Source organism: Bactrocera oleae, chromosome 5 (assembly GCF_042242935.1).
Source record: "Bactrocera oleae isolate idBacOlea1 chromosome 5, idBacOlea1, whole genome shotgun sequence".
NCBI classification, from domain to species: Eukaryota; Metazoa; Arthropoda; class Insecta; order Diptera; family Tephritidae; genus Bactrocera; species Bactrocera oleae.
In genome coordinates this window covers 12,877,022-12,903,542 of record NC_091539.1, presented here as the reverse complement: position 1 = coordinate 12,903,542, position 26,521 = coordinate 12,877,022, and the positions used below count along the sequence as shown (strand labels likewise).

General features: G+C 33.3%; 1 protein-coding gene across 6 annotated transcripts in view; it reads left to right on the top strand.

Moving 5' to 3' along the window:
• spri (Src homology 2 domain-containing protein sprint) overlaps positions 1 to 26,521 on the top strand; it is a 444,507-nt gene that overhangs the window by 410,834 nt on the left and 7,152 nt on the right. For all 6 annotated transcript variants that reach the window (XM_014229879.3, XM_036371164.2, XM_070110331.1 and 3 more), the window contains 3 exons: positions 13,223 to 14,627; positions 14,698 to 15,819; positions 15,879 to 16,070. In XM_014229879.3, coding sequence (XP_014085354.2) covers positions 13,223 to 14,627; positions 14,698 to 15,819; positions 15,879 to 16,070 — 2,719 coding nt within the window. The remainder of the gene's footprint in view (positions 1 to 13,222; positions 14,628 to 14,697; positions 15,820 to 15,878; positions 16,071 to 26,521) is intronic.

The following is a 26,521-nucleotide window of genomic DNA, read 5'->3' as shown; positions in this document are numbered from 1 at the left end:
AAATAAAAATATATTTTTTCAAACAAGTAGCGGTCTTCGTCTTCGTTTCGAAACCTCGAGTGTACCAAATTATTCCGTTCAACTAACGCAATTTAACGCAAAGACTTAATTGTTACTTATTGTTAGTTCTAAAGACATCACAAGAGCTCTCAAGCGAGCAACCGAGTTTCTGGTCAGAAATCTAGAGCTTCCTTTTATTATTTCTTCAAATATCAGATATGGTCTTATAGTTACCAACCTAGGCAACCAACTACCTGTTGATAGACAATATTTTCTACAGAATTTGTGGGAGCATAAAAAACAAAGTTGTGCTGGAATTAAGGCTATCTATAGCGAATACTTAATTTTGGTGTTAGAAAAAAGTTTCAAATTGACAAATTTGCTTCTTAGTGCCACTAAAATAAATACAAATATTAGTCAAAGAATAAAATGATTCAGAACCAAGATTAAACTTAATATATGACCGAGGTATGCTAAAAGCCATAAATGACATAGAACTGAGGTTAAGCTAGATATTGGCCGAAAATTCCTGAAATATAAAATTGATTGCACACTGAGCTATAATTAGATACCGAAATAAATTTCCTTTAGAATGGAAGTAATCCTGCACAGGTCTTAAACTAAATATGTGACCAAGACTTTCTGAAATATGGATGTGAATAAAACTGAGGTTAAGCTAGATCTCTGATGGAGACATTCTCGAAGATAGACATTATCCAGAACTAAAGTTAAACCAGATATGTGAAATATACTTTCGAAAGCGAAAAGCAAAACTAAGCTTAAAGTAGATAATTGGTGGAGAATGTCTGGAAGTTGGAAATTATTCAAAAATTAATTTGACTCAATATGTGGTCGAATCGTTATCCAATACTGGTGGTAAACTAGATATGTATATATGGAAGCGCTCCAGACCTGAGTTTAAATTTGGGATGTGATAGATGGAATCGATCCATTCATTTTAGAGAAGACAGATACAAAATGTAAACAATCTTTAGAGCTCGGTGTCAGTAAGGTTGTTTTGTGATCAATCCAGAGGCTTCTTTCATTGAAATGTTAGAATATATGAGCCAGTACGTCAAGAAAAATTAAAGACATAATTAAAAATGATTACCTAACAGGTTTGTTAGCGTTTTTATTTTAGATATAATAATAGAATTTCTAATCAGTTAAAGACTCAACGAAAAGATATAAGTAGAGTCTAGCTGCTTCGTCGACAAAATTCAAAAATATTTCAGTTGGAACATGTCACATAATGTACAGAAAGCTTTTCTATCACCAAAAATATATATATTAATTAAATAGAGTTCCAAAAATCTGTTAATAAAATCTCTCGCCACAAATCACAGTCGTTGGAGTTTTACATTGAACTTGAAACAGGCTCTCTGTGGTTAGCCGCTGACAGACACAGCAACTACACATACACATATGGAGGATCTAAATATTATGTGATTTATACGCAGGCAAATGTCTATATTCGCATTAGATATGTGTGCCTTTATCCCATTGATTTGTGTGAGTAGATTTGACAAAAAACGCGCTGCGTGTGCTGCATGCCACAACAACCGGAAATGTTGTTTGCAAATTCAAATCAGGCGAAGCGGAAATGTGCAGATGTGACATCCATATACATGCATTACATATAAAGATGTATGTATGTGTATGAATCCAACTGCGCTTACAAATAGCAACTGTTGACAGAAGGGTAAAGTACCCGAACTGCTGGTAGATCTGGGAGGCCTGTGGCGTTTTGTAATTCGACTGGCAAACGAAATGAGCGAAGATCAATAGGGCGAACGCACCGAATGTGTGTGCACACACAAACATATACACATTTCATACATGTACTGCTGAAATTTACATATTTCATTTATATTTGTTGTATGCAACGCTTGCAGACATATTAAACATTAATGAAGTACAGAAGCTGTTGGAATTTACAATTTACAAAGTAATGCAGGAGGGCTGAAAAGCGACCTGAAAATACTTAATTTCAATATTTCTTTCAATTTCAAATCCTTGGAAGGTACTCTAAATATTAAGATTTTGCAAAAATTATTAAAATGCGACACTATCGCTTCAAAAGAATATCTATCGTCTGAGAACATGGGAGTTGTCCATGCATAACTTTTCATTGGAAACATATTCCAAAATATTTCAAATTTCTCGACAATCAAAACCATCAAAGCATCAAAACCATGATATCGGTCAATGTGTAAGATATATAATTGAAATTCATATAATAAAATAAATAAATGAAACTCTCGATAATAGTATGTTTTGTGTCAAAAATGGGTTGAATCAGATCAATACTACCTTTAATATAAAATTTTGCCAACACCTGAAGTAATTTATTCGGCTTTGATCCTTGCAAGTTGCGAGAGTATAAAATGTTCGGTTACACCCGAAATTAGAACTTCCTTATTTGTTTTATTTTTACTTTGTTATTTAATGCACCAAGAAACATAAGTTTGGTTAGTTTAAAACTACAATTTCTTACGGAGTCTTGGACAGCAATGAGTGCCAAATTTCTTGAAGGTATCTCGTTAACTAAAAAAGTTTTGATTTCGTTCAGTTTACATAGCAGCTATATGCTATAGTGGTCTGGTATGAGCAGCTCCTTGGGGAGAAAGGGACGTGTGCAAAACTTCTGATTGATATCTCAAAAACTGAAGGACTATTTAGCGTATATACAGATGGACAGACGAAAATGGCTAAATCAATTCAGCAGGTCATGCTATTCATTTACATATATTTTTATAGGGCCTTCTACGTTTTTTTCTGGAGATTACAAACTTTCTGACAAACTTTTTATTACCCTGTTAGGGATATATTAAAACCTTCACATGTGTTTTTGCGCATAAGTATTTCCATTATCGCCTACACTGCACATGCAATATATTTAACAACAATACTCACAGTGAAACATCAATGTCCTTGCACTGAAATTGCATTCATATTTGCATTCGCTGCCAACAATATGCAAACTCATTAATCTATAAAATATGACCAACAATATCCGTTAAATTAATTACATTTACAACAATCAATACAGTGAATAAACGCGCATTTATTATACAAATATTCAGCTACAAATGCAGCGATATGCTCGTTACTTCGCAGCCTTCGTGCCCAAATATATTTTATCATGCTCCTGACTGCTCCCCACTCATTCGCTCCTCTCAATCGTTGTTGCCACATTAATTCGTTATTTATGCGCCTCTACGGTACTTTTACATAAATTTTGCCACTCTTTATCGGTTGCATTACAAATGTGCTCTTTCACACAGCTCACCTCACCTCTCACAGTATTTGCACAATTGCCACTTATGAGCGCTCTCACACGCTTGTATAGCCAGCAATTGCTTTCAAATTCTCTTCGGTGCCCTTCCCAAACTCAGTTACTTATTGCCTATTTGCTCATCAGTCGGCTGTTATAAGCCACAATGCATTTTAATCGTTCATTATTGTCATGCAGAACTGTGACTGGTCAGCATGCAAATATATGTACATGTAATTTACTTGACAATCACGACAATCTTTTCTATAACCTTAAATTTTCTCATTACTTATATTGACAGTGCATTTAATTCGATGCTCCCATTGTTGACAATGTGACACAAACTATCACCGGCACGCATATCCACATAATGAGGTTGTTTACAACTGAGTGTGAGATACTGTTATGACTTAAAATTTAAAGCTCAAAATTTTTTTATTTACATTGGGGTTAAATGGTTTATTTTGACTTGTCATAAGCGTAAACAAACAAATTGGTTACAATTATAATTACTGATTACATCCTGAATTACCGAGGACACAATTCCCCAATTTTTGTGATGACAAATCTCTTAATGCTATTAGCTAACATATCAGCTGATTACTCATTGTCATCTCTACAACTATTTTCTCTGAAAGAGAGTGATTAATATGTTGGCAAGGACTCTATTACAAATTTTACTATTAATGTTATCAGAAAACCTTACTTTTAATATAATAAAACGACTACCCACTTAGCCTTTTAAGCAATTTGGTCAACTTAGCCATATTACTCAAGTATAATCCAAGACAATTTATTAAAATATCGAAACTAATACCAGAAAGTATAGTGAGATCGATTTTATCCAAGCATAGCTAACAATTTGATCGAGTTATAGAAAATCAGTCCTCAAGCCTATGTATTCTTCATATTCTAAGTGGTATCAAAAAAACTTACTGGAAATTTACATATTTCTTAGCTGAGTGCGTTTTAAAGAAAAATCAATTTTTTCCATCTAAATTCGATTTTATTATATATTATATTTGGTACTGACATCGTAGAACCGAGTATAGTAGTCTTCAACATTTTTCATATTTTTGTAGGACAATTAGTCTTTTACCGCAAATTAGCCTTACATTTCATCCATTTTTTCCAAAAACCATTTTCTTGAGGTCTGCAAATAGGAAAATATTGCTAAGGCTGAGTACCGAAGTGTTTACGTATGTGGAAGCAATTCGAAGATAAATTCTTTTATTTATTTAGGGACTATTATTTAATTGTGGCATCACATATGCTTTCGCATACCAAATAATATAACCAACTTGCGAGTTTTTCTTTCATTATAAAATTTTAGTACCGTAATATATAAGCCGACCGTAATCGCCAAACAAAAGGGGCGAATGGAACAAGCAACTGGAATAAATAACTAAGACTGCGATACTCAAATAGAAACAACTGATATAAATCAGTGAGAATGTCACCAATAAATTGAATAAATTTATAAATAAAAGATACTGTTATAAACAACAGAAACAAGGTCAAATAGACTGACTAAGCCAAGAATAAACAACTAGTATAAAGCTCTTAGAATGTCATAAACAATTTGAAATTAAATGGTATAAGTTAAACATACCGCTATAATCACAAAAAGAACTAGTATAAGTCTGACTTGACGCGCGCCGTTACAGCTTGTAGCGCCGTTGGCATAACTTGTTGTACGCCGCGTTCGCCGCCACTAAACGCAGTCCAAACGATGACTTGCGAGTAATTAATTGCATCGCTTAACAGGCCAAATTAATCTTTCTACACTCGTCAACTACAACGGCTGCAACTTGCAACAAGACTGGTATAATGAAGAGAAAAAACTGGTACAAACAAAGAATGCTTGCATAGTAAAATAGAAGTGACTGGTATAAGTCCAATAACAGTATAATTACTAGTATACTTGTATCACTAGCAAAGAAAACGTTTATATCACTTTAATAAGATATCCACATAGTCTTTCTTATTTAATTAATCTGGTTAACTTAATTGTGGTCTTCCCGTGTAAGTTCTTTTATAAGAGATCAATTCTCAGAAATAAGCAATAAGTCAGTGACAAAAAGTAGTTAATCGAAGATGAACAGTCCAATCTCAAATTACACCCTACACTTTACTGTTACCTACCAGATCCCTAACGGTCATGTCAACAGCATACAATGCTAGCATATATAAAATAATCACACCATTCTCATTTGCTCAGCTAAGCCCCTCGAGCGCATCCTTTGCTCTCTCATCAACATTTCATTAACAAATATTGCAATAGCTATAAATTTTCCAATACTCACTGTGCTGCATTGCACGTAGAATGTATAGCATTGTTTTGTTAGTTGAAGTTACTTGTGTGTTGCATGCAACACGGACGAAGCGTCTATTATATTGCAACAATTGCTTTGGTTGGTCATGGGCAAAACTGCAAATTGCATATTATTTGTGTGCGATAAATTTTCTATACAAATTTAATGTGAGTGGTGCCTGCGAATGTGCAGGCACTCGTATATGGTCGTGCAAACATATAAGCAAATATTTAAATAATGAATTTTCACTGGCAACGAATACGTGGCAATCATTTCGGTCGTTTGTTTTGTGCATGTAAAATTTAATATTTACTGCTAACGAGCTATTTTGTAATAAACTTATAGAAATTATTTATTTAATGCATGCAATTTGTTTGGAGTGTTTATCACAGTGCAACTGGTCATAAAATTTTACTATAATTTGTTGTGGGAGGGAGTGATAAGCGACAGAAAGGTTAAGCGAATAATGGTTGACTTTTTCCTCTAACCTCAAACCTGTAAACAAAAATAAACCGTAAACTAAAATATTTTCGTCTTTCAAAAGAAAATTTCCTACTTATATACGTAAACTCTCGAACTCATATTTTTGAGTTTTGAAATTTTATTATTATTGGTTTAACATATTTTTAATTCGCATTTGTATTTTATAATAAATATTTTAAACTTAGACGTTAACTCAAATTTTTGGGTTTTGAAAAAAAAAATAAGTTTTAGGTTTTGAAATTTGACTCTTTCCTCTAACCTGTAAATAAACGGGGTTTTCTTTTTTATCTCTTACGAATTTTAAATTTTTGATTTTTTAAACTATGCATTGTGAGTTTTCTTCTCTAAGCCTTGGATTATCAGTTCCGAAATGTGAAGTTTTCAATTTTAATTGTTAAATTAGAATATTGGCATTTAAAATTTGCACTTTTATGAATTTAACACTCAATTTTTAGTTTTTGAAATATTGGATTTTGAATTTAACACTCTAAACTTCATGTGTTTGATTTTAGATAAGCTTATATATGAGTTATAAGTTTAAAACTTTGAGTTATAAGTTTAAAACTTTGAGTGATAAGTTTAAAACTTTGAGTTTTAATTATTGTGTTTTAGGAATTTTAGTTTTTGAATTTCATGTTTGGATTTTAGGTTTTGAATTTTGAAGGTTTTAAATTTTATTTTTTTAGCTCTGCATTTTAGGTTTGGCTGTTTAGTTTGGTGATAATAGTTTTGAAATTGTGTTTCGTATTCCCAACTTTATACGTATTCCCAAGCTCAAGGGTTAACTTTCTTTACTTTATTTTTTTTGAATTTGAGGCTTTGTGTTTTATGACTTTAGATTTTAAATAAATCTGGGTAAAAAACTATTTTGATTTTTATGTTTTCCTTTTTTAATTCTAAATTTGCTTTAAAAATCAATTTGCATCACACTTTTAAAACTAATTACTATTTGATCACTAACATATAAACTCGTCACTCATACTCTTTCCGTATATAAAGCATTGTTCTCAGAGCACAATATTTAAACCAGTAAATCCGCACACGCATCTTTCGCAATTAAAAGCTTGAAAACGCTTTCATTCTTCCCTAACACAATCAACTAATTTAAACTTTTTACAAAAAAATATAAAAAGTGTACCCAAAACTCAGTAATTTACTATGATTTATTCTTTCTCGCTCACTCCCATTTAAGTTGTTTAATTACGTTCAAACCGCCGGCTAAATATTCAGCATCTTTTCAATTCAATTTAATTTTCGTTCGGAGCTTCTTTTCTGCTCAAAATTTACTAACAATAATTCAATGCCTGCAGTCGTAATCTTTGCCATTTTACACAATTAATTTACGCCAAATACCTAGCAGTCAAATACACAAGCCAATATTTTAATTCGGGCTGCTATTGCCATACTATTTCCGCAGTTATTGAGCGTCACCATTGTCTAGCAATTTAAAATGCACACAACGCCACACAAATACTTACAAAACAGAGAAAAGGAAATGAAGTTGAATGCCAGAATATTTCTATTGTCTTTTGCTGAGATTTCTCACATCGTTAGCGCACGTTTTCCGGTCCTCCACATCGAAATCACAAATTGCATTTCCGGCATAAATACTCAGTAGACTGGCCCGATCAACGACCCAATAACAACCTAGGCAAGAGGAACTCACAGCGGAGAGCATATTTTGGCACACCCCTGCAATACTTCATTCGGTGACTGATAGTGAAATATTTGCAGAGCAAAAAATGGACGAAAAATTGTAGAAAAAGAATACTTGCATCCGGCGTATGAGGTGCACAAACAACGTTTGGTCAGCCAAAAAATCGAAATAGACGGAAATTGAATCAATGAAGATAGTAAGCCAATGCAATAAAGACATTCCAGTGTGCAGAAAAATGCGATTGTGGCACGCTTTAAGTGGATATTAAATTTGGCTAGTAGCAGTAGAGTATTTTGTCGAAATGTAAGGAGAGACTAGTGACAGGAAATGGTCGAGAAATAAAAAAAAAGCAGAAAATGGGAGTTAATAGGAGCTAGTTATGCTCACATACATAAGTGTAATTGAATTCTGTGCTTCAAAGTGTAGGTAACACAATGAAATTGATCCCAAAAATGGTTTCGTATAACCACACACCAATGGGTTGACGTCAGGTATGAGTAACATTTTTGGAGGAATGGAAATATGCTGCTGCAGCAAATGTAAAAATACATTATTATTTAATGTTATTTTACAACAACAAGTGTTGTATTTTGCGATGCTTATCAATCAGGTGATCAATAGCATATACAGAGATTCATATAGTGTTACTATAGAGTATGTGGTTAGTTTAGTCGGGAAATATAAGAAAAAAAACACAAACTATTAGTTTCTGGTAGTTAGATTATGCAGAATGCGTGTCCGACATTTGTTCCAAAAATGAGCTTTATACAATACTTTTGAAAAAACGTTTCCACTTTTCCAACCCTCAACGAAGATTGATTACTTTTACATTAAAATCCTATTCATTTTGATTGCTTTAGTTTAGTTGTTTGATCTGTAAAGTAGTAAAAAAGTGATGACAGCATGATTTGGCGGAATAAGAACTTACATATTTTATATGCATTGACGGTATTTTACTAAACAGTGAAACCTGCAAATCTACTTTAATGCACCATTTCTTAGCTAAAATTGTAGAAAAATTATATATAGACGAAAATATTATTCTTTCTGTGTTTCAAAGACGGTTTGTAACATAAACATTTATCTATATACCTTAAGGAGATTATCTTTATCTATATTAATACTATACGAGTATACATATATTAACACTTATTATGTATATACAAAACAGCATTCAGCATCTAAAAGCTACAAGTCTCTGTACCCTTAGTGAGCTCAGGAATTTCACTAAAATTTAAGCTTAAAATACATGCAAAATTTTAGTGCGCTCCTACACATACGCTCACATTTCTACGTACACAAAATCCACAGTTATATTAACTCTCCATCGCTTTATTATAAACTCTTCGTTCTCACTGTATTTGTCATTCGCTCGCTTGCAGCCAAAAGCGTCTGCTATTCACTTTAAATTGGTCAATGTATGTGTATGTAAGTGTCCAAAAAGTTAACTGTAAACTGCAGCGCATCCGAGCAGTATGCATTGGTTTAATAAATATACTTAAACTCAAAATATATATCGTGCGCTTGAATTCGGCTAGCTGGCGCTTTGTTAATGAGTTTGTGTGCATTACTTTTACTGCTGCTGCTTTAGTTGTTGCTGTTCTCGGTAGAAATGTTGTTATGATGGTATAAATTTCATTTTGCGACTTTATTTGTGTCGTAACAGCTCTTTGCTGAAGCCGTATACCACTGCAACGTGAAAAAAATAACACTTTTTGTGGCAAATAGAAACTCGCTATTTATTTACCATATTTCCTTTTTATGCAGTATTCGTAAATTGATTTTTTGAAATTTGTATATAATATTTCTAAGCGCATTTGTTATCGTCAGCTCATAAAATTGAAATAAATCAAAACTTAATACATAATTTATTTACTTATAATTCTATACTGTCAAATAGTCTAAAACTTAATAAAAACTTTATATAAATAATCTATGATGCGTAATTTTATAAGGTTTTATTTATATTCAACTTTATTATTTAAAAAATAATTAAAGTTCTTATTTTTTATATTTAATGCGTCATTTTGTAATGTTTTTATTTATCTGAATTTTTTTAGTTAAAAACATTATAAATCCACACACGCTATATTTGTATTACATTTTATACAATTATGTCTACATTATCTATTACACATTTATTATCAATGCTTTTAAATTAAAAATTTTAAATATTAAAATATTTTTATGGAATTGTTCTCCAATATATATTGCTATTCTTAAAGTATTAATTTTACATACAAAATAAAAAAAGGACAGAAAAAAGTTAATAATCTGAAACTATTGAAGAAGTGACTGAAAAACACGTTTACCAAAAATGTTTTCAAAATTTAAGTAATGAATATTGAAACTGCAAATATGGAAAATAAAAATTATAAAATTTATGCAAAATATCATAAAACAAAATAAAAAATATAAATTGAAAAATTATTAATTCTATACTCGAATTATTTATTGTTAACACATTGTTTGGTGTATTATATATTTTTATTGATCTCACTGGAGACACCCACAATTGCTCTCACTGGGGACCAATAATATAAATCAGATTATGATTTTGTAATCTAATTTGCTTATTATATTCTAATATAAATTGCAAATAAAACTTTTTCTCAAAAAAAAAAAACAAAAAAAAATGTATTTATGTTACAATTTTAAACAAAAACAAGTAAGGAAGGGCTAAGTTCGGATGTAACCGAACATTTTATACTCTCGCAAAGTCAAATGGTATACTCGTTTGAGATTTCTTTGTGGATTGACTGATATTTTCGGTAGAAGGTCAACTATAGGCACTGGGGTCCACATATTCAGTACCTAGGGGCTTGAACAGTTTTGGTTCGATTTAGAAAATTTTTGGTCACATGGTGGCATACTTTAAACGTATTATTCACGCAAAGTTTTACGCCGATATAATCATTGTTGCTTGATTTGCATAGTGGAAAGTGAAAGAATCAAGTGGTATTTAAAATGGTGTCATATGGAAAATAGGCGTGGTTGTAATCCGATTTCGCCCATTTTCGCACTATGACATAGAAACATGAAAAGAACGTTACGCACCGAATTTGGTTGAAATCGGTTAAGCAGATCTCAAGATATGGGTTTTCACCTAAAAGTGGGCTGTGCCACGCCCACTGTCTAATTTTGAACGCGGTTCCTATAAAGTCATCTTATACCATCTCAGAGATAAAATTTAATGTCTCTGGCGTGTTTAGTGCTTGATTTATCGCGCTTTTAGTAGTTTTTAACAGTACCGTTATATGGGGAGTGGGCGGAGTTGCCACCCGATTTCAACTATTTTCACACCGTCAATAGAAGTGCTAAAAACATTTGCTTCCAGTGAATTTTGTTATTATAGCATTAGCGGTTTAGGAGATATGCACATTAAACCTATTAGAGGCGGGACCACGCCCACTTTTAAAAAAAAAAATTTTAACTGCAGATGCCCCTCCCTAATGTGATCCTGTGTACCAAATAACAGTCTTGTATCTTATTGCGGAGCTTAGTTATGGCAAGTTATTTTTTTTTGATTAATGGCGTTTTGTGGGCGTGGCAGTGGTCCGATTACGCCCATCTGCAATACCAACCGTCTCACGGTACCATGAAACATGTCTACCAAGTTTCATAAAGATATCTCAATTTTTACTCAAGTACGGACGGACAGACTCGTCTCTTCATCCTGATCATTTATATATATATAACCCTATATCTAACTCGATTAATTTTAGGTGATACAAACAACCGTTAGGTGAACAAAACTATTATACTCTGTAGCAACAGGTTGCGAGAGTATAATAACCGAAACATTTTTAATGAAGATTAAATAAAAGCTAAAAATAAAACGTACAATATCATATATTTCAAATAATTTATAATACAATGATAAAAAAATAGAATATTAAACAAAATAAAGTAAACTAAAAAACTTAAATTTTTTTATATTCATATCTATAAACCTTAAATGTTTGCAAAAAATCGTTATTAAATATAAGAGCAAATATACTAATTTCCAAAGTACATAATGCCAAAGTGTATTACTTGTTTCTCAAATCTAATAGATCTTCCTTAACATTATGGCGCCAACTTAAATACATTGCCAGCGCCAAGCAGCTACTGACCGTTTATTTGATGTATTTAATGCGAAAGCGCTTAACGCCCCCTGACAATACATACAAATATTAAATCAAATCACATGCAGGCGTACACGAATATTGTGACACCAAAAATTGCCAACTTCAGTACTTTCTTCTACAACGGAAAAACAAAAACACTTTTCCGAGTACTTTTGCTGCTTACTAGTTGTCTGTAAAGTTTTACAACAACAACAACAATGTGTTAAATAAAATCTCATTTGAATAAGCGGACACGCAAAATTCATAAGCAGTTGGCTGAGCAGTCAGCAACCCAAAGGCGACACATCAATTGACTTGTTGTTGTTGTTGTTGTTGTTGCTTATTATGCTCACTTTAGTGTGACAGACGCACTTGAGCGTTAATTTCGTCGATTCCATTTTCAAATCTCCCATACACACACACCCACTCTTACTCACACTTTGCGAAATCACTTGATTCCTACACATTACTCATACGCCGCGTAGCACCGAACGAATGTAAGCAACAGCGCGCACGGCCCAAGTCTCGACCGGAAGACAAAACAAAAGTTTTTCATAGCAGCAGTCTGTAGCTACAGTGAAGTGTTGCTCTTACATTTTCGACGTTTGTGAGTGCGTGCGCGTGTCAGTGTGAGCGCGTTAATGTAAATGGTTGCGTACAAAAGACGCGCGTGTCTGAGTGATGAGAATATTTATCATTGTTATTATGATATGAAATTTATGTGCAGATTTTTTACGCAACATTAAATCTGTGCTGCTGTTGGCGGGTTTGATTTGTGCTACAGTTGGAGAAGACAAAAGAAATAGAAGGTAGTGACTTTCGTGCTGCAAATATCTAAGAGATCTATGGCAGAAAATGCATTAAATTTGTTTAGAAGAAATGAGAAAGTGCAGAATTCGGATTGTAAAGAGCATTATTACGTAAGCTCTGCTAATCGTGTGAAAAAGTTATTGATTGTCTCAAAATTTATATTCTTTATCTGGCGGGTTAACGTATTGTATATATTTCACGACTTATGACGATTTAGGTATCAAAATGTGTAATACTCTCACAGAGTAAGACATTTTTACCTAGTTTGTCAATATTTGTTCGAGTTATGGCGAGAGTAAAATGCCGCACGGTTCAAGAGATACTTGCCTTAATCAATTCATATTTTCATTCTGAACCTTTTGTTATACAAAACCTCAAATCTCTATCTTCTTATATTTTACGAAAACTCATTAGCTGAAGAGAACTGTTCCACATTTCGAGATCATAAACATTTCAGTTATGCAGTTTTCGTTTTATTACTTTTACTATTTTTATTCTTGCTAATTTTCCAATAAATTGAAAACTCACAACTTTATATCGCAAACTCACCACTGCTTCCTCTCTTTCCCAGAATTTCATTGTACGCGGCTCCAGTCAACCCAACACTATGGCCGTGTCGGTGCGTCTACCTCCGGACACTGGTCCTTACATTGAACACTATTTAATACAATCAAACGACGGCATTTTGAGCTTGGAGAGCTCGCGTTTCACATTCGACTCGATACCGGCGCTGATCGCACACTATGCACAATGCTGCGATGAGCTGCCTGTACAATTAGTACTGCCACGCGCTTTGCGCGAAGTCAAAAACCGTCAACAACTTTCATCACTGGCGCTCTTGGGTCAGGAGTTCTGGCGTTATCCGATGTCTTGCCCAAAGCCACAAGAATCAGAGGCTAATCTACTCGATGCTAAATCACCAAACTCATTGACAGAGACGAGCGGCTTGGGCACAACGGTCTTCAGCAGCAATTCTGCCGCACCACAATCGTCTAAGATCTTCAGTCCAACCAGTAATCTGGCCGGTCTCTTTAGTCAGGCCGGCACGCCATCGGATACCACTTCAAGCATGAGTTCTTTTACTACAAGCGGTGGTCCACAAATGCAACTAATGAGTCCCGAATCGGTGGACTCGGTAATTTTAACAATGTCACCGGTGGACGTAAATAATCATTGTAACGGCAATGCTGGTTTAACGACTGAGAATGCGTCGGCTGCAACTGGCAATCTCAGCACTTTTAAATCGAATAATCTAGTGCCAGTAACAGCTAAAGGCATTAAACTGAACGCCGATAATGGCATACGACCACGACGTCCCAAACCACCGAACACGTTGAATTTGGATCTGCGCAAACCGCCGGCGCCACCTTTGCGTTGCTTTAAGGCACTTACACCTAGCAGCCCACTGCCATCGGAACATGGCTTGAGCGCGGCCAATAATTTCACGGTGACCACCACTGTCACATTTTCAATGGAGAACAATAATTCACCACATTTTGTTGAGGTTACCACGCCAGCGGCAGCAAATAACATGATCACACCAAGTGCGCTCAACTCGAATGCAACTTTTCAAACATTCTCGAAACGTCTATCACCCGAGGGCGAATGCAAAGACACGCTCTCTTCACAGGGTTCTTCGAATGGCAGCCGCTGGCAATCGCAGAGCAGTAAAGACTCGAATCACAGCCAAAAGAAGATACTATCACCTTGCTCGGCTGGCACGCCAAGCAGCGCTATGGGTAGCAGCGGCAGCAGCAAATCACGACGCACCAAAATGCGCAAAGAATCCCAACACTACAAAGAGTCTGACATATTAGAAAGCCCACAAATATATTGCCGCAGCGCGTTGGGCGATAAAATTAGCGACTATGAAGATCTATGGACACAAGAGTCCAATGAACGTACTGGCCTGCTCACGAGCTTTAAGCCCACCGAAGGTGCACAAGGAAAGCGCCCGGATCTACTCGCTGAAACACGTAATGCTCAAATTACTTATAAATATATATATAATGTAAATTTATTAACAAATTTCCCTTGTACTTACAGCCACAATTACTTCCCTAAGCGCCAACTTGCTCTCACCTGCCAATTCCACTGCCACCTCAGGAAGTCCGCCACGCAATGGTGATACCTCGCCCATGCCTACTACCGATGCCGATGCTTGCGATACTCAACAACTAATACAATTCTCTGCCGATGTACAGCCACGTTCGCGTGCTGGCCTGCTCTTGCCCGGTCTAATGAGCCAATCGCTTTCCGAAGATCAATTCAAAGTTTGCGAACCGACTGAAGGCGAAATCACACCGACCGCAGACACGTCTGCCTCGCGCAGCAAACAAGGTAGTCCCTTCTATGCTGAACCAGCGGATGCACTACTTGAAGCCGGTCTCACAACTGCTAGCATACTGCGTCGCTCTCAACGTGGTCCGCTCTTGCCAGCAAATCACCGGCATTCCGAGCCACCAAAGAGCGGTATAGCGCGCACACCCATGTGTCCCTTGTTAATACCCAAAGAGTTCGATAAAATCGCTGGCAGTCTTGATGAGTTGAAGAAAAAACAACAACAGCAGCAACCGCAGGCACAGCAAGCACCAGCACAACAACAGCCAACTAAACGAGCACGTGGACGTTTTGACCAATGGCAATTGGACAGCAGTTGGGAATTTGTGCGCAAACAAGATGACGATGGTAATTATGATGAGAACTCAGCAGAGCATAATGCCAATAACAATTATGGTGATTACGATACCGAAGAACACTGGCGTCAACAGCCGACATGTACGCAAGAGAAAGAGAATTCTTTGGGTCGTGATGCAAACAAGGAGAATAAGCATAAACCATTAACAGTACATCAAATAATTGCGAAACACTTCCCCGATTTGAATCTACCGGAGTTAATACATTGCTCCACTCCGCCACAACAAGCATATCTACAACAACAACATAACGGTCAAAATGGGCAAAAGCAATTAAACGAACATCACGGCAGCCAAAAATCTTTCGACAGTCAGACTGGTAGTCGTCTGTCGTCTTACGACAATGTCGGCGGCACATATTCTTTCTGCCAGTCGTATTGCAACGGCATTGATTCGGCGCAATCGGATGATGGTACAGTGTTCTCGGAACCGTGGGACTCATCGCAATGGGACTCCATCAATCCACAGGATGGTGAGTTTGCTTACTTACGACATTCTTAAATATGCTAACTTTTTCTTTAATTCTTTTAGATACCACCATCACTTCGGACACCATACACTTTTCGAAATGTCGACCCGTCGTCTCAGAAGATGATACCATAATTGAAGAGTTGAGCACCAAAGAAAGCAATCAAGATACATTGAAAGCAAAGAAGTCGAATAGCAGGCAAAAGGTTGCAACAATTTTACGAAACCCGAGCATGCGAGATCGTGAAATTTTGCGTAAGTACCATTTATATTTTTAATTATTAAATATTAACAAACGCAATAAGAGAGGAACAGTTTTTTGTGTTTGTCGAGCTCGAAAAATTCCAAAATACAATTTCGACCGATGTTAGCTAGGTTTTTAATTGGGATGTGCCTTAAAAGTACATACACTAAGTGAGTAAATTTAAACGAGTCTTTCAAAAATAAATGTGAAGGTTGTAAAACAAATTTTAGAGAGATTGAGTGGGACTAACAAAATCTCAAATATTAGCGAAATATACAATTTTAAGCAAAAGTCACTCCAATCTTAGGCGGGTCTAAAATGCGGCGGATTTAAAATATAATACCTAAGAAAGAAGGAATTATCGAGTTTATGGTTCTATAAAAACCAAGTAAATTTCAAAAGAGATGAAAGGTATACTAAGAAGGATAAAATAAACTGCAAAGCTAACAATCGATTAGATTATCTCAAATAACCGAAATTGGAACCATTGCAAATTATATTTCCTTTATATTTCATGGATTTTTTTTGTACATTCCATTATTTAATATTCATCGATATATTAATATCAAGCGCCATTGTAGGCGAAAGTAGGTTGGGTAGGCGTCATTAAAAGTTTGAACATAATATAATGTATGAAGCATTCAATTAGCACCAATTTAATTAAGAAAGCGTTTCAGCCAGCTTTTTAATTGAGTAAATTAGTAATTATCATTTTTGGTATAGGCAATTTCTGAACTAATCTAATTTAGGGTTTCTCTAAAACACATTTTTGATCTTGAGTTTAATTGAACAATAAAACCAAGGTATCAATAAACGTTTCAGGCAACTCCTTAATTAAGTCAATTACGCGTTATACGTGTGAGTGTAAGCAATTCGCCAATTGACCCAATTTAGGGAGTGCCTGAAACGATTCTATAATATTAAACTTAAATTTTATTGGTGCGATCCTATTGATGAACGCTTTAAAGAAATTTCAAATAAATAATAAGACCTAAGCATAAATATCGATGGCGTATGTAGGCGAAAGGCGAATTTATGTCTTAATTACTTCATCTATTGACTTATTTAAACAAGGTATAAGCTCAGAGAATTTGACCAATTTAATTAAAGAATCATAAGTTTTTTCTCTAACTGAGTAAATTAGTAATTATGAAAATAGTCCAATTGCTTTTTTGCCCCAATTTGGGTGCTCTCTGGAACACCTATTTAATTTTCGTTTATTTAACACGCTTTTACTGAATAATTCTTGCTTGAAGCAAAATAAAAGGTGTTTTTATCAATTTTTAGTCTATTTTAGTAAAATGGTATTAGGAGCGGCTGTTGCCGAAAGCCGATTTCACTTCTTAATTACGTCAACTAATTGACCTGTGTGATTATTGTTTTAGCAATTGGACTAAGCAATTAATGGGCGTTTCAGGCAGCTTTTTAGTTGAGGCGATTAAGAACTATTTACATTGGTACAGTTCGCTAATTGGCTCCATTTGAGTTCTCTCTGGTATGCTTGTTTACTATTGAGTATATTGGCACGCTCCTACTAAATAACCCTTTATTGAAAAGGAAATAATATATACATTTTCCATCGAAATATAAGTATCAACGAGTGTTGACGAAAGTCGCCGATTAAAGGATTATTTAGTATAACAAAAATTATATTGCTGCCCTTTCCGAAAAAGCCAACCATAAAAGTAAATAGTTAATTATTGATTAGATGAAAGTGCAAGCGCACTTAAATAAAAATGTCTATGAACTTGGGCGTGTGAAAAATTTCTATGCGTTATACAAATATTTATATTTGAACTTCTCATTCATATGCTACTCTTGACTTCGAGATTTGATGGAAACTCAATGCTTGATAAATGCCAAGCCGCTGTTTTGGCAACTCCAGCGTTAAGAAAAACAACAATGAGTACGAAGCGCTTACAACTGCGCTGTCGTGCAAATATTAGTTCCGCATTTTCGACTGTGCGCTCACCAGATTGTCGCCGCTTGGCGTGACCACGGCATTGTTGACGCCCGCCGTGACCTAAAATTAGAATCGCATATTTACACCACGCGCACACACACAAACATATTTTCTTCTAGTACTTGTAGTTTGTGTACTTTTGTGCTATCAGTTCGAAAATAATTACGCACTGACTAACTCACTCAGCAAGGCGCTAGAGTACGCTGAATGGAGTGTCAGCGCGCGCGGCCTGCCGCGTCATCGCCGTCCCCGTTGTGCGTTGCCCGCGTTGCCGTCTGTCTGCGCCTGATAATACTGCGCTGGGCGCACGCCACACTGACATTCGTCAACAATGTCTCGTTTTCATCTCAGCTTCGCAGCAAAGTAATAAAACAAACAACAACAATCATAAATAAGTAAATGCCGCATGCGCTTTTGTAATGTAGTGGCGTTTTTGCTCTTCGTCTTACACTCGACGCTTCTAATCGGTTTTTATCAGCGCTCTGGGTATTGCGACGCAAAAATTACCCGAGAAGCTGAGTAAAGACAGTCAGCCTTTGTGCGCTGCATTTGAATAGGCGCATAAATACATACGCGCATGCTTTCTAAGTAGTTGTGGCACATTCGCGTCAATCGTGCCACAAGCACGAGTGTGTTTAGGAGCCGCAATGCTTCTGTCAACATTTTCATATTTTTTATTCGGAAATTTATTTACTTTTATTTCTATTCATGGTTCGGCTAATTATTTGCTTAACATTGAGCGCGCCTGTTGTTGTAATTGTTGCATGTTGCTTTCGTTTTTTGCGTAGTAGTAGTTAGTTTGTTGTCATTTACTTATACAAATGTAAAGAAAGGAAATTCAATGATAATCTAAGACGCACTCGCACTTTGCGGAACCGGTTAGAACTGGTATGCGCTTAAGTTTAAAGTAGTTAAAGTAAACGAGAGAGATTAGAAGTTATAGAATTGTAGGACCTTAGAAGTGAACTTTGGTACGTCTGCATTATTTTTATTTTTAATTGTATTATTATTATATTTTCATAAGTGATAATAGTAAAAATTCAAATAATTATGTCTTCACAATAGGCGTTTCAATAGGTTTGATTTTATTTGTATTTTCTTTATATTAGTCATTTTTAAATTACCGGATGTAAGTTCGTCAGTATCGTGTCTCGAGGTTTAAAAATTTGTTACGTTAAGAAGTCACCACACTCAAAGTATTGCCATTTATTTTCCAAATGTTCCAGGTATCCCCACTCCCCTTTTCCGATTTTTCCTCCTACTTAATTTCGCAATTTTGTACTTAATTTTATTGTTAGTAAGACAGTGAAAATGTTGTCATTTATTTCTTGCAACCAAGATTAAGCTAGAGATTTTTAAGTAGCCAATTCACCCAAAGGTTAAGAAAGCATCTTTCTGCCCTATTTTCTTATTTAAAAGTACTTATAAATATTGAACACTGATTTATTTCTTACTTTTAACTGTTAAGAATGTAAACAAATTTGTTCCGACTTTGGTTTTTGAGATCACAGTGTTAACTCAAGCGCTGTAGTCCAGGGCATTAACTACATAACGAGGAAGTACGAGGATTCGAATCACGGCTGCAGAAAAGAGTATAATTACAGAAAAATATCACTTAGGGGTCTTTAAGATCACTATGAGATTGTACCGCCACTTATAGGTATACATATATGTTCTTCCATTAAAACTTTTCAGCTGAGGAGTTATTTACAACTAGACTTTGTTGTTTTTGTAGTGATATAAAAGCATTCCCTACATAGTTTTGAGGAATAATATCGAGTTGCGAAACTTTGTTTTAAAACCTTATCGATCTTTAGTAGAAAAAATATTGTTTATAAGATAGATAAATTTGTTTTGTTTCGTCTCTACCCGTTCTTTTTGAATAACTTTATTTACGGGTAGGATGCTATTTTCTATTATTATATAATATAATGGAGTAATATTAGGGGTAGTAAAAAAAAATCCAAAAAACAAATATAATAGAGTAATATAACATTATTCATGATGCGTTAGTTGATCATCTCGAGAGCTGAAAATTAGGATTCTATCGTAATCTATTTGTTCTTTCTAATTCTGTTCTCACAGGTTCTCACAAAAAGTTAACTCAAGTTGTAAAGGCTTCTAAAAAGCGATTTTTCAGTATTCTGTTCCAAAAAATTACTATTTTTAGCCAAAAATAAACATATTTATTAAAGAAATTTATTCTAGCCAAATAAATGAAGTCGTATGTACATATATAAGACTCAGGCAATTTGTCGCTTAAAAGTACTACTTATTCTTATAATACTAATTCGCACATGCAGCTATTAGGTTTCATAAGACTGTGACAAAAATATGCATCGTGTGGTACCGTTAAACTTTGCATACTCGTATTTGTTCTAAATCTCATCCGCTCAAAAAGTGTGTCAACATCGCACATTAAAGTTCACATATAATTATTCAATGAAATCAGTTTTATAATTAATTATTGATTCACGCATTTAACTAACTAAATATGCATGTATGTGCGTATAGCAGAGTAACAATTTGCTGTAATCATAATTAACTAAGAAAATAAGAAAAGCAAAATCTTGCACTTTTATTTTTTATTGTCTTCAAAAGACCTTGCGTTTTAGCGACGCGTGTGCGTACTTATTTACATACATACTGCTATATATGTACCGTTGTATTCAATAATATGTATCTAAGTTGTGTGAGTAATTTAAGTGCATATGTATTGGCATGTAAGCAAACGCAGCAAACTGCGTAAGTATGCGTGAATGCACAAGAGCCTCAACTAAAACTACACTGTTATCAGCTGCCACAACCAAACAGCGTTTAATTATAAGTATGTCTCATGAAATCACTTAAAATTCAATTAAAAGTTGATAATGCCATTCTATGAAAAATAAATAAACTATTGTGTATACTATAAAATTAAATTAAAATTAAAAATTAAAATTAAACCAAAATTGAAAATAAATTAAAATTAAAACAAAAATTTAATTAGAAATAAAATTGAATTGAAATCAAAATTTAGAATAAAATAAATATTAAAATTAAAATTTATATTAAAATTTAAATTACAATTACAATTTAAGTTAAAATAAAAATAAAAATTAAAATTAAAATTATTAAAATTACAATTACAATTTAAGTTAAAATACAATAAAAATAAAAATTAAAATTAAAATTAAAAATAAAATTAAAATTAAAATAAAAATAAAAATTAAAATTAGAATTAAAATTATAGTTAAAATTTAAATTAAAATTAAAACTAAAATTAAAGTTAAAGTTAAAATTTAAATTAAAATTAAAACTAAAATTAAAGTTAAAATTCAAATTGAAATTATATTTTAAGTTAACGTTAAGTTAAAATAAATTTAAATTCTAATTGGAAGTAAAGTTTAATCTAAAATTTTAAAAAATATCAACTAAATTAAAATTAAATTAAATTTAAATTAAATTAATTTTAAATGAAACTTCAAATATAATGAAGTAAAACAAAAAGCTAAGCAGACAATAATTCAAACTAAAAATTAAATTGGACCTAAAATTAAATAAAAATTAATAAAATAAAATTATAGCTATAATACAATAAAATTAAGTAAAGCAAAATAAAATAATTTGCCCCGAAACTAAAACCAAATAAAATCAAACAAACCAAATGGTAATTACCTATGTATAAAGGCATACAATACAAACATAATGTATTTAAAATATATATGAAAATTATTTTTTATTATTAAAAAAAACTTTAACTTTTAATTAAGAAAACTAACATTAAAAAAAACAACAAATGTGCAGCTTCTCGGGAAACAAGGCCATGTGCAAAATTTTTGGAGTGATAGACTAGTTAGCGTATATGTAGGCAGACGAAGAGATGGACATGCCTAAATCAACTCAGCTCATCACGCTGATCATAATTAATTGTTTAATTTAATTAAATATTTCATTAAATATTAAAATTGATCAAAAATAAATGTAAATCAATGATTTTAATTATTAAATGTTTGAATTGATTAAAATTATATGATTGTATTGCAACAAAATGTAATTAATTAATTAATTTAGATTAAAATTAATGGGTTTATAATTTTTAATAACTGTTTTATTAAATAAAATTAATTAATTTATATAATTAAAAGTTATTTTTAACAAATTTAATTAGATTTTGTTTTATATGTAATTGAATTTAAATTAATCTAAATAATTTAATTCATTTTGAAATTCGTTAAAATAAAACATAATTAAATTAATAAAATTAAATAACTAGAATAAAACTAAAAAGAAAATTTAATAAAAAAAAATCAATGATTTATCTAATTAAATTTCTAACATTAAAAACAGTAACATTTTGCTGCTTACGACAATTCACCTTGCTAAAACCGCAAGATTTGCAGTTAGATGTCTCGTTGTGTGACGACGCACTGATAACTGCAAAACGCGTTGATATCTTTAACTGATAGTCACAATCTGCTAACACACACACCTACATACGTATTCGTATATAATTTAGAATGTCAAATATAATCACTCGTTTACATAAGCGTCTTTATTGTATTTTATACACTTTGATATAGTAATATAAAAGCTAACATTTTTAGACGCAACAACAAGATTTCCATAATATAGCTTGCAAATATTTATTTTGGCTCAAAACTTCACTGGGGAAATTGTAAATATTATTTTAGTTTTCATTTTAGTAAAGGTCACTAAACCCACTTAGTTTATAAACAATTTATAAGTTTTCAACTCGGAAGATATATTACAAGTCGCTAAGAACCAACGAGGTAGTAGAGGTAGTGTTGTACCGACAATAAATGTTATAAATTTTAGCGTAAAATACAAAAAAATTATATCAAAACAACAAACGATTGTTTATGAAATAACTAAGATATTCACAATAATTTTGTATTCTTATACAATGAACAGGGTATATTAAGTTTGCCACGAAGTTTGTAACACCCAGAAAGAAATTATAGAGGGATCATATTTTATAAGAAAGATCCTATAAAATATATAGATAAATGATCAGCATGATGAGCTGAGTCGATTTAGCCATGTCCGTCTGTCTGTCTGTCTAGTATTCCAGTTTTTGAGATATCACCTTGAAATTTTTAAGAGGACCTTTTCTCCCCAAGAAGATGCTTATTTGTCGGAACCACCGATATCTGATCACTATAGCATATAGCTGTCATACAAACTGAACGGCAGAATCAAGTGCTTGTATGGAAAACTGTTTCATTTGACGAGATATCTTCACGAAATTTGGCTCGGATCATTATATAAGGTAACAATGCGAAGAAATTGTTCAGATCAGATCACTGTATCATACAGTTTCCACACAAACTAAACGGTCGAAATCAAGTTCTTGTAAGGAGCCTTTTGTATTTGCGTATTAAAGCGTATTATAGCTTTGATGCAATCGAAGTTAACGTTTTTTCATGGTTTATATATAATATAATATTTATTAACTTAAGCACGGCAAAAGTTCCGATGCTTTCATTTTTAGGTTTATATTTTCTTCGTTTAGAACACTAATGGTTATCAATTGCAACCGGAGTAGAATATACTAAAATTATTTTCTTAAAAACTTTTAATTTTGATAAGAGGATACTTTTCTAAATATTCCACAGCAGACCTATCTATAAATTTATAATTTATATTAATATAATTCGTTTGAGTACACTGTATTTATAAAAGAACCTGACTGTGTTTTCAAGCCTGCTGCAACGCAGATGTGATTGAAATTCACCTAATAGTTGGTAAGGCTAGACCTTAATTAACTTTTTTCTATATCTCATCAAGAGATAACCAGATTAGTTGCCAAGATAAATTAAACACAGTTTACAATAGAGTTTTTATACCTGTGGTTTTAGAAATTCCATTGGGGAACTCGAAAATGCCACAAAAATAATTAACATTTACTAACTTACCTATGTAAAGTCGCAATCTTAGTAAATATAAATACCATAAGTAGAAGAATGCATGGTATAATTAAGTACCTACCTGTAACATTAACGAATAGATCGTTTTTTGATCACGCTCTTGCAACGTGTTAATCTTATTCACTCCATACTCTCTCGATACCAAAACCAACCTGCGCTTGCACACCAGTCTGTTGCAAATTTTACCGCAACTGCGTAAACAATTTCCCATACCTGACCTTAATGAGAGCTACACTCATTTTGTTAGATACTTCATTTGCCGCCGTCGACTCGCCACTATTTTTTGCGCTATGTTTGAGTTTTTTCACTCATCAAAGAAAGATCAGTTGAATTCAATACATATATAAGAAGTTTTGACACTCTCTAAGTGATTAGGTTAGTTTTATTTATGTCAGTTGCTTGTTCGATTCATAATTATTACGATATTTTCTTTTTGTTTTGCGGTCGTTAATATATGTTTTTAGCATAAGATATATATTAGTATAATTGCTAAAACTTTCCAAAACGTATTCACAGACTAACATGAAATAGCACATAACTCGTCTAAAAGTACAATGGGTCATTCAAATAATAATTTCGCCGTGCACATGCTACTTACATACTAAAGCGTAGCTGCCACGCTGTCTATCACAATTCACACTTTGGTCGCTCTAAGAGTCTATCTAAGAGTCTATCTGCCAGACAATACAAATGTACATTTGTGTAAATTTTTGTATATAGAAAATTGTCTAGTAGAATTGGAAAATTGCTGATGCAATAATGGCAACACATTGAGTAAGCTTATAATTATAATTTTCTAAAACGCAATTTTCGAGATCCTTGTTTTGTTAGACTTTTTACACAAATACTTAGAAAAAGTGCACAATTTTCATATATACAAATGATTATTTTAAATAGGTTTTGTTAGAATAATAAGTATTATATAATAACGCTCAGAATGTCAGTTTTAATGGAATTTTGAAATTTATAGCGTGTGGTTTGACCTTTGCGGCAGACTATAGCTTTTACATAACGCTTTTTTACTAGAAGAGTGTCATAACAAAAAAAATAATATTATGGAAAGACACAGCAAAAGGTTTAATTTAGGTTAAGCTCTAGAAGAATGAAGAGTAAATGAAATAAATATTTAAATGATACCGTTATTTACTTACTTAAAGCTTCCTAACGGATTTAATTCTTCAATATTTCACTATTTGTATTTGTTTTTGGAGTTAAGCCATTCTTCCACTAAACAAGTAAGTTTTTATGCGAGTCTGAAAAAGGAAGTGCGAAGAAAATGTCATAATTATGTCGGAATGTCAACTTGAGCTTTACAATGAGCATCGATTATGTGCATTCTAAGTCGGTAATATCAATAATTGATTTTGCTGAATAATTTAATATATACCATGCTCCTCTTCATCGACACTGCATTTATACCAAAAGCCTGTAGGCAAGATCTCCCTTGATCTTCTTAGGTGCAAGATCATCTAGAGTATTTATTTTTACCAAAACATCTATCGTCAAGAACTCCCTTCATCTACTCATTGTCTAGAACACTTATTCGAAAAGATTATCGCCAACGCCTCCCTTGATTTTCTTTAGTGCAAGATCATTTGAAGACCAATACTTGAACTATTACTTGGGATCGACCTATTTTTTCTTCAGTTATTTTTACTACAAGAAAATCTTTGGAAACTTTTCAATTTTCCATCAGATTGAGAACACAGCGTTGTTTTCTAATGGCTTATCGATTTATTTGACGGAGATATAGATCAGCTATTCTGTGATAGGTCAGCCCGTCGTACAGATAAAGACTGACGCACTGAATTCTAAATATTGTAGTTCATTAGAATCCGATTAGAAAACGTTATTGTTTGATTCACAATTCTGAAATCAAGAATTTTGACAGAACAGTAGAAGATTATGGTCTATAAGGCAAATAGACTATTTATGTTAAATTTTTCTGGTAAAATATCAATTCAGGTTGAAATAGCTATACTTAGCTTATGGCTTCTCTCGTGTATGGTGTACGGTATTAAAACCCAAATGGTTCCGTCATACTGAAACAGTGAAAACTCTAAATTTATTTTTGACTTCTTACAACAATAATAGCAATAATTTTTTTTCTGTAATGTATATATTATAATAATAATTGATTCCAATTTTGACTGGTAACTGGTGAATGACACGCGTGATGTTTTGCTTCAAGGACTGAATCGAAACGGGATTGGCCGCATAGACTTTATTAGACTTTACATATCCAAACAGGAAAAAGTCTAACGGTGTGATATCACACGATCAATTGACCGGCCCAAAACGTGAAATTATCTGCTCACCGAAGTGTTCTCTCAATAAATCCATTGATTATTGCGATGAGACATCAGACGGTTACGTTCTCACCGCGATCATTTTGAAGAAATATAGACCGATGATTCCACCGGCGCACAATCCACATCAAACCGTTGTTTTTTCTGGATGAAATGGCAGCTCTTTAATCTCCTCAGGTTGCTCTTCGTCCCTAATGCGGCAATTTTGCTTGTTTGGCTCGAAAACGTCGGATCTTCTTAGAACTTTTCAAGAACCCATA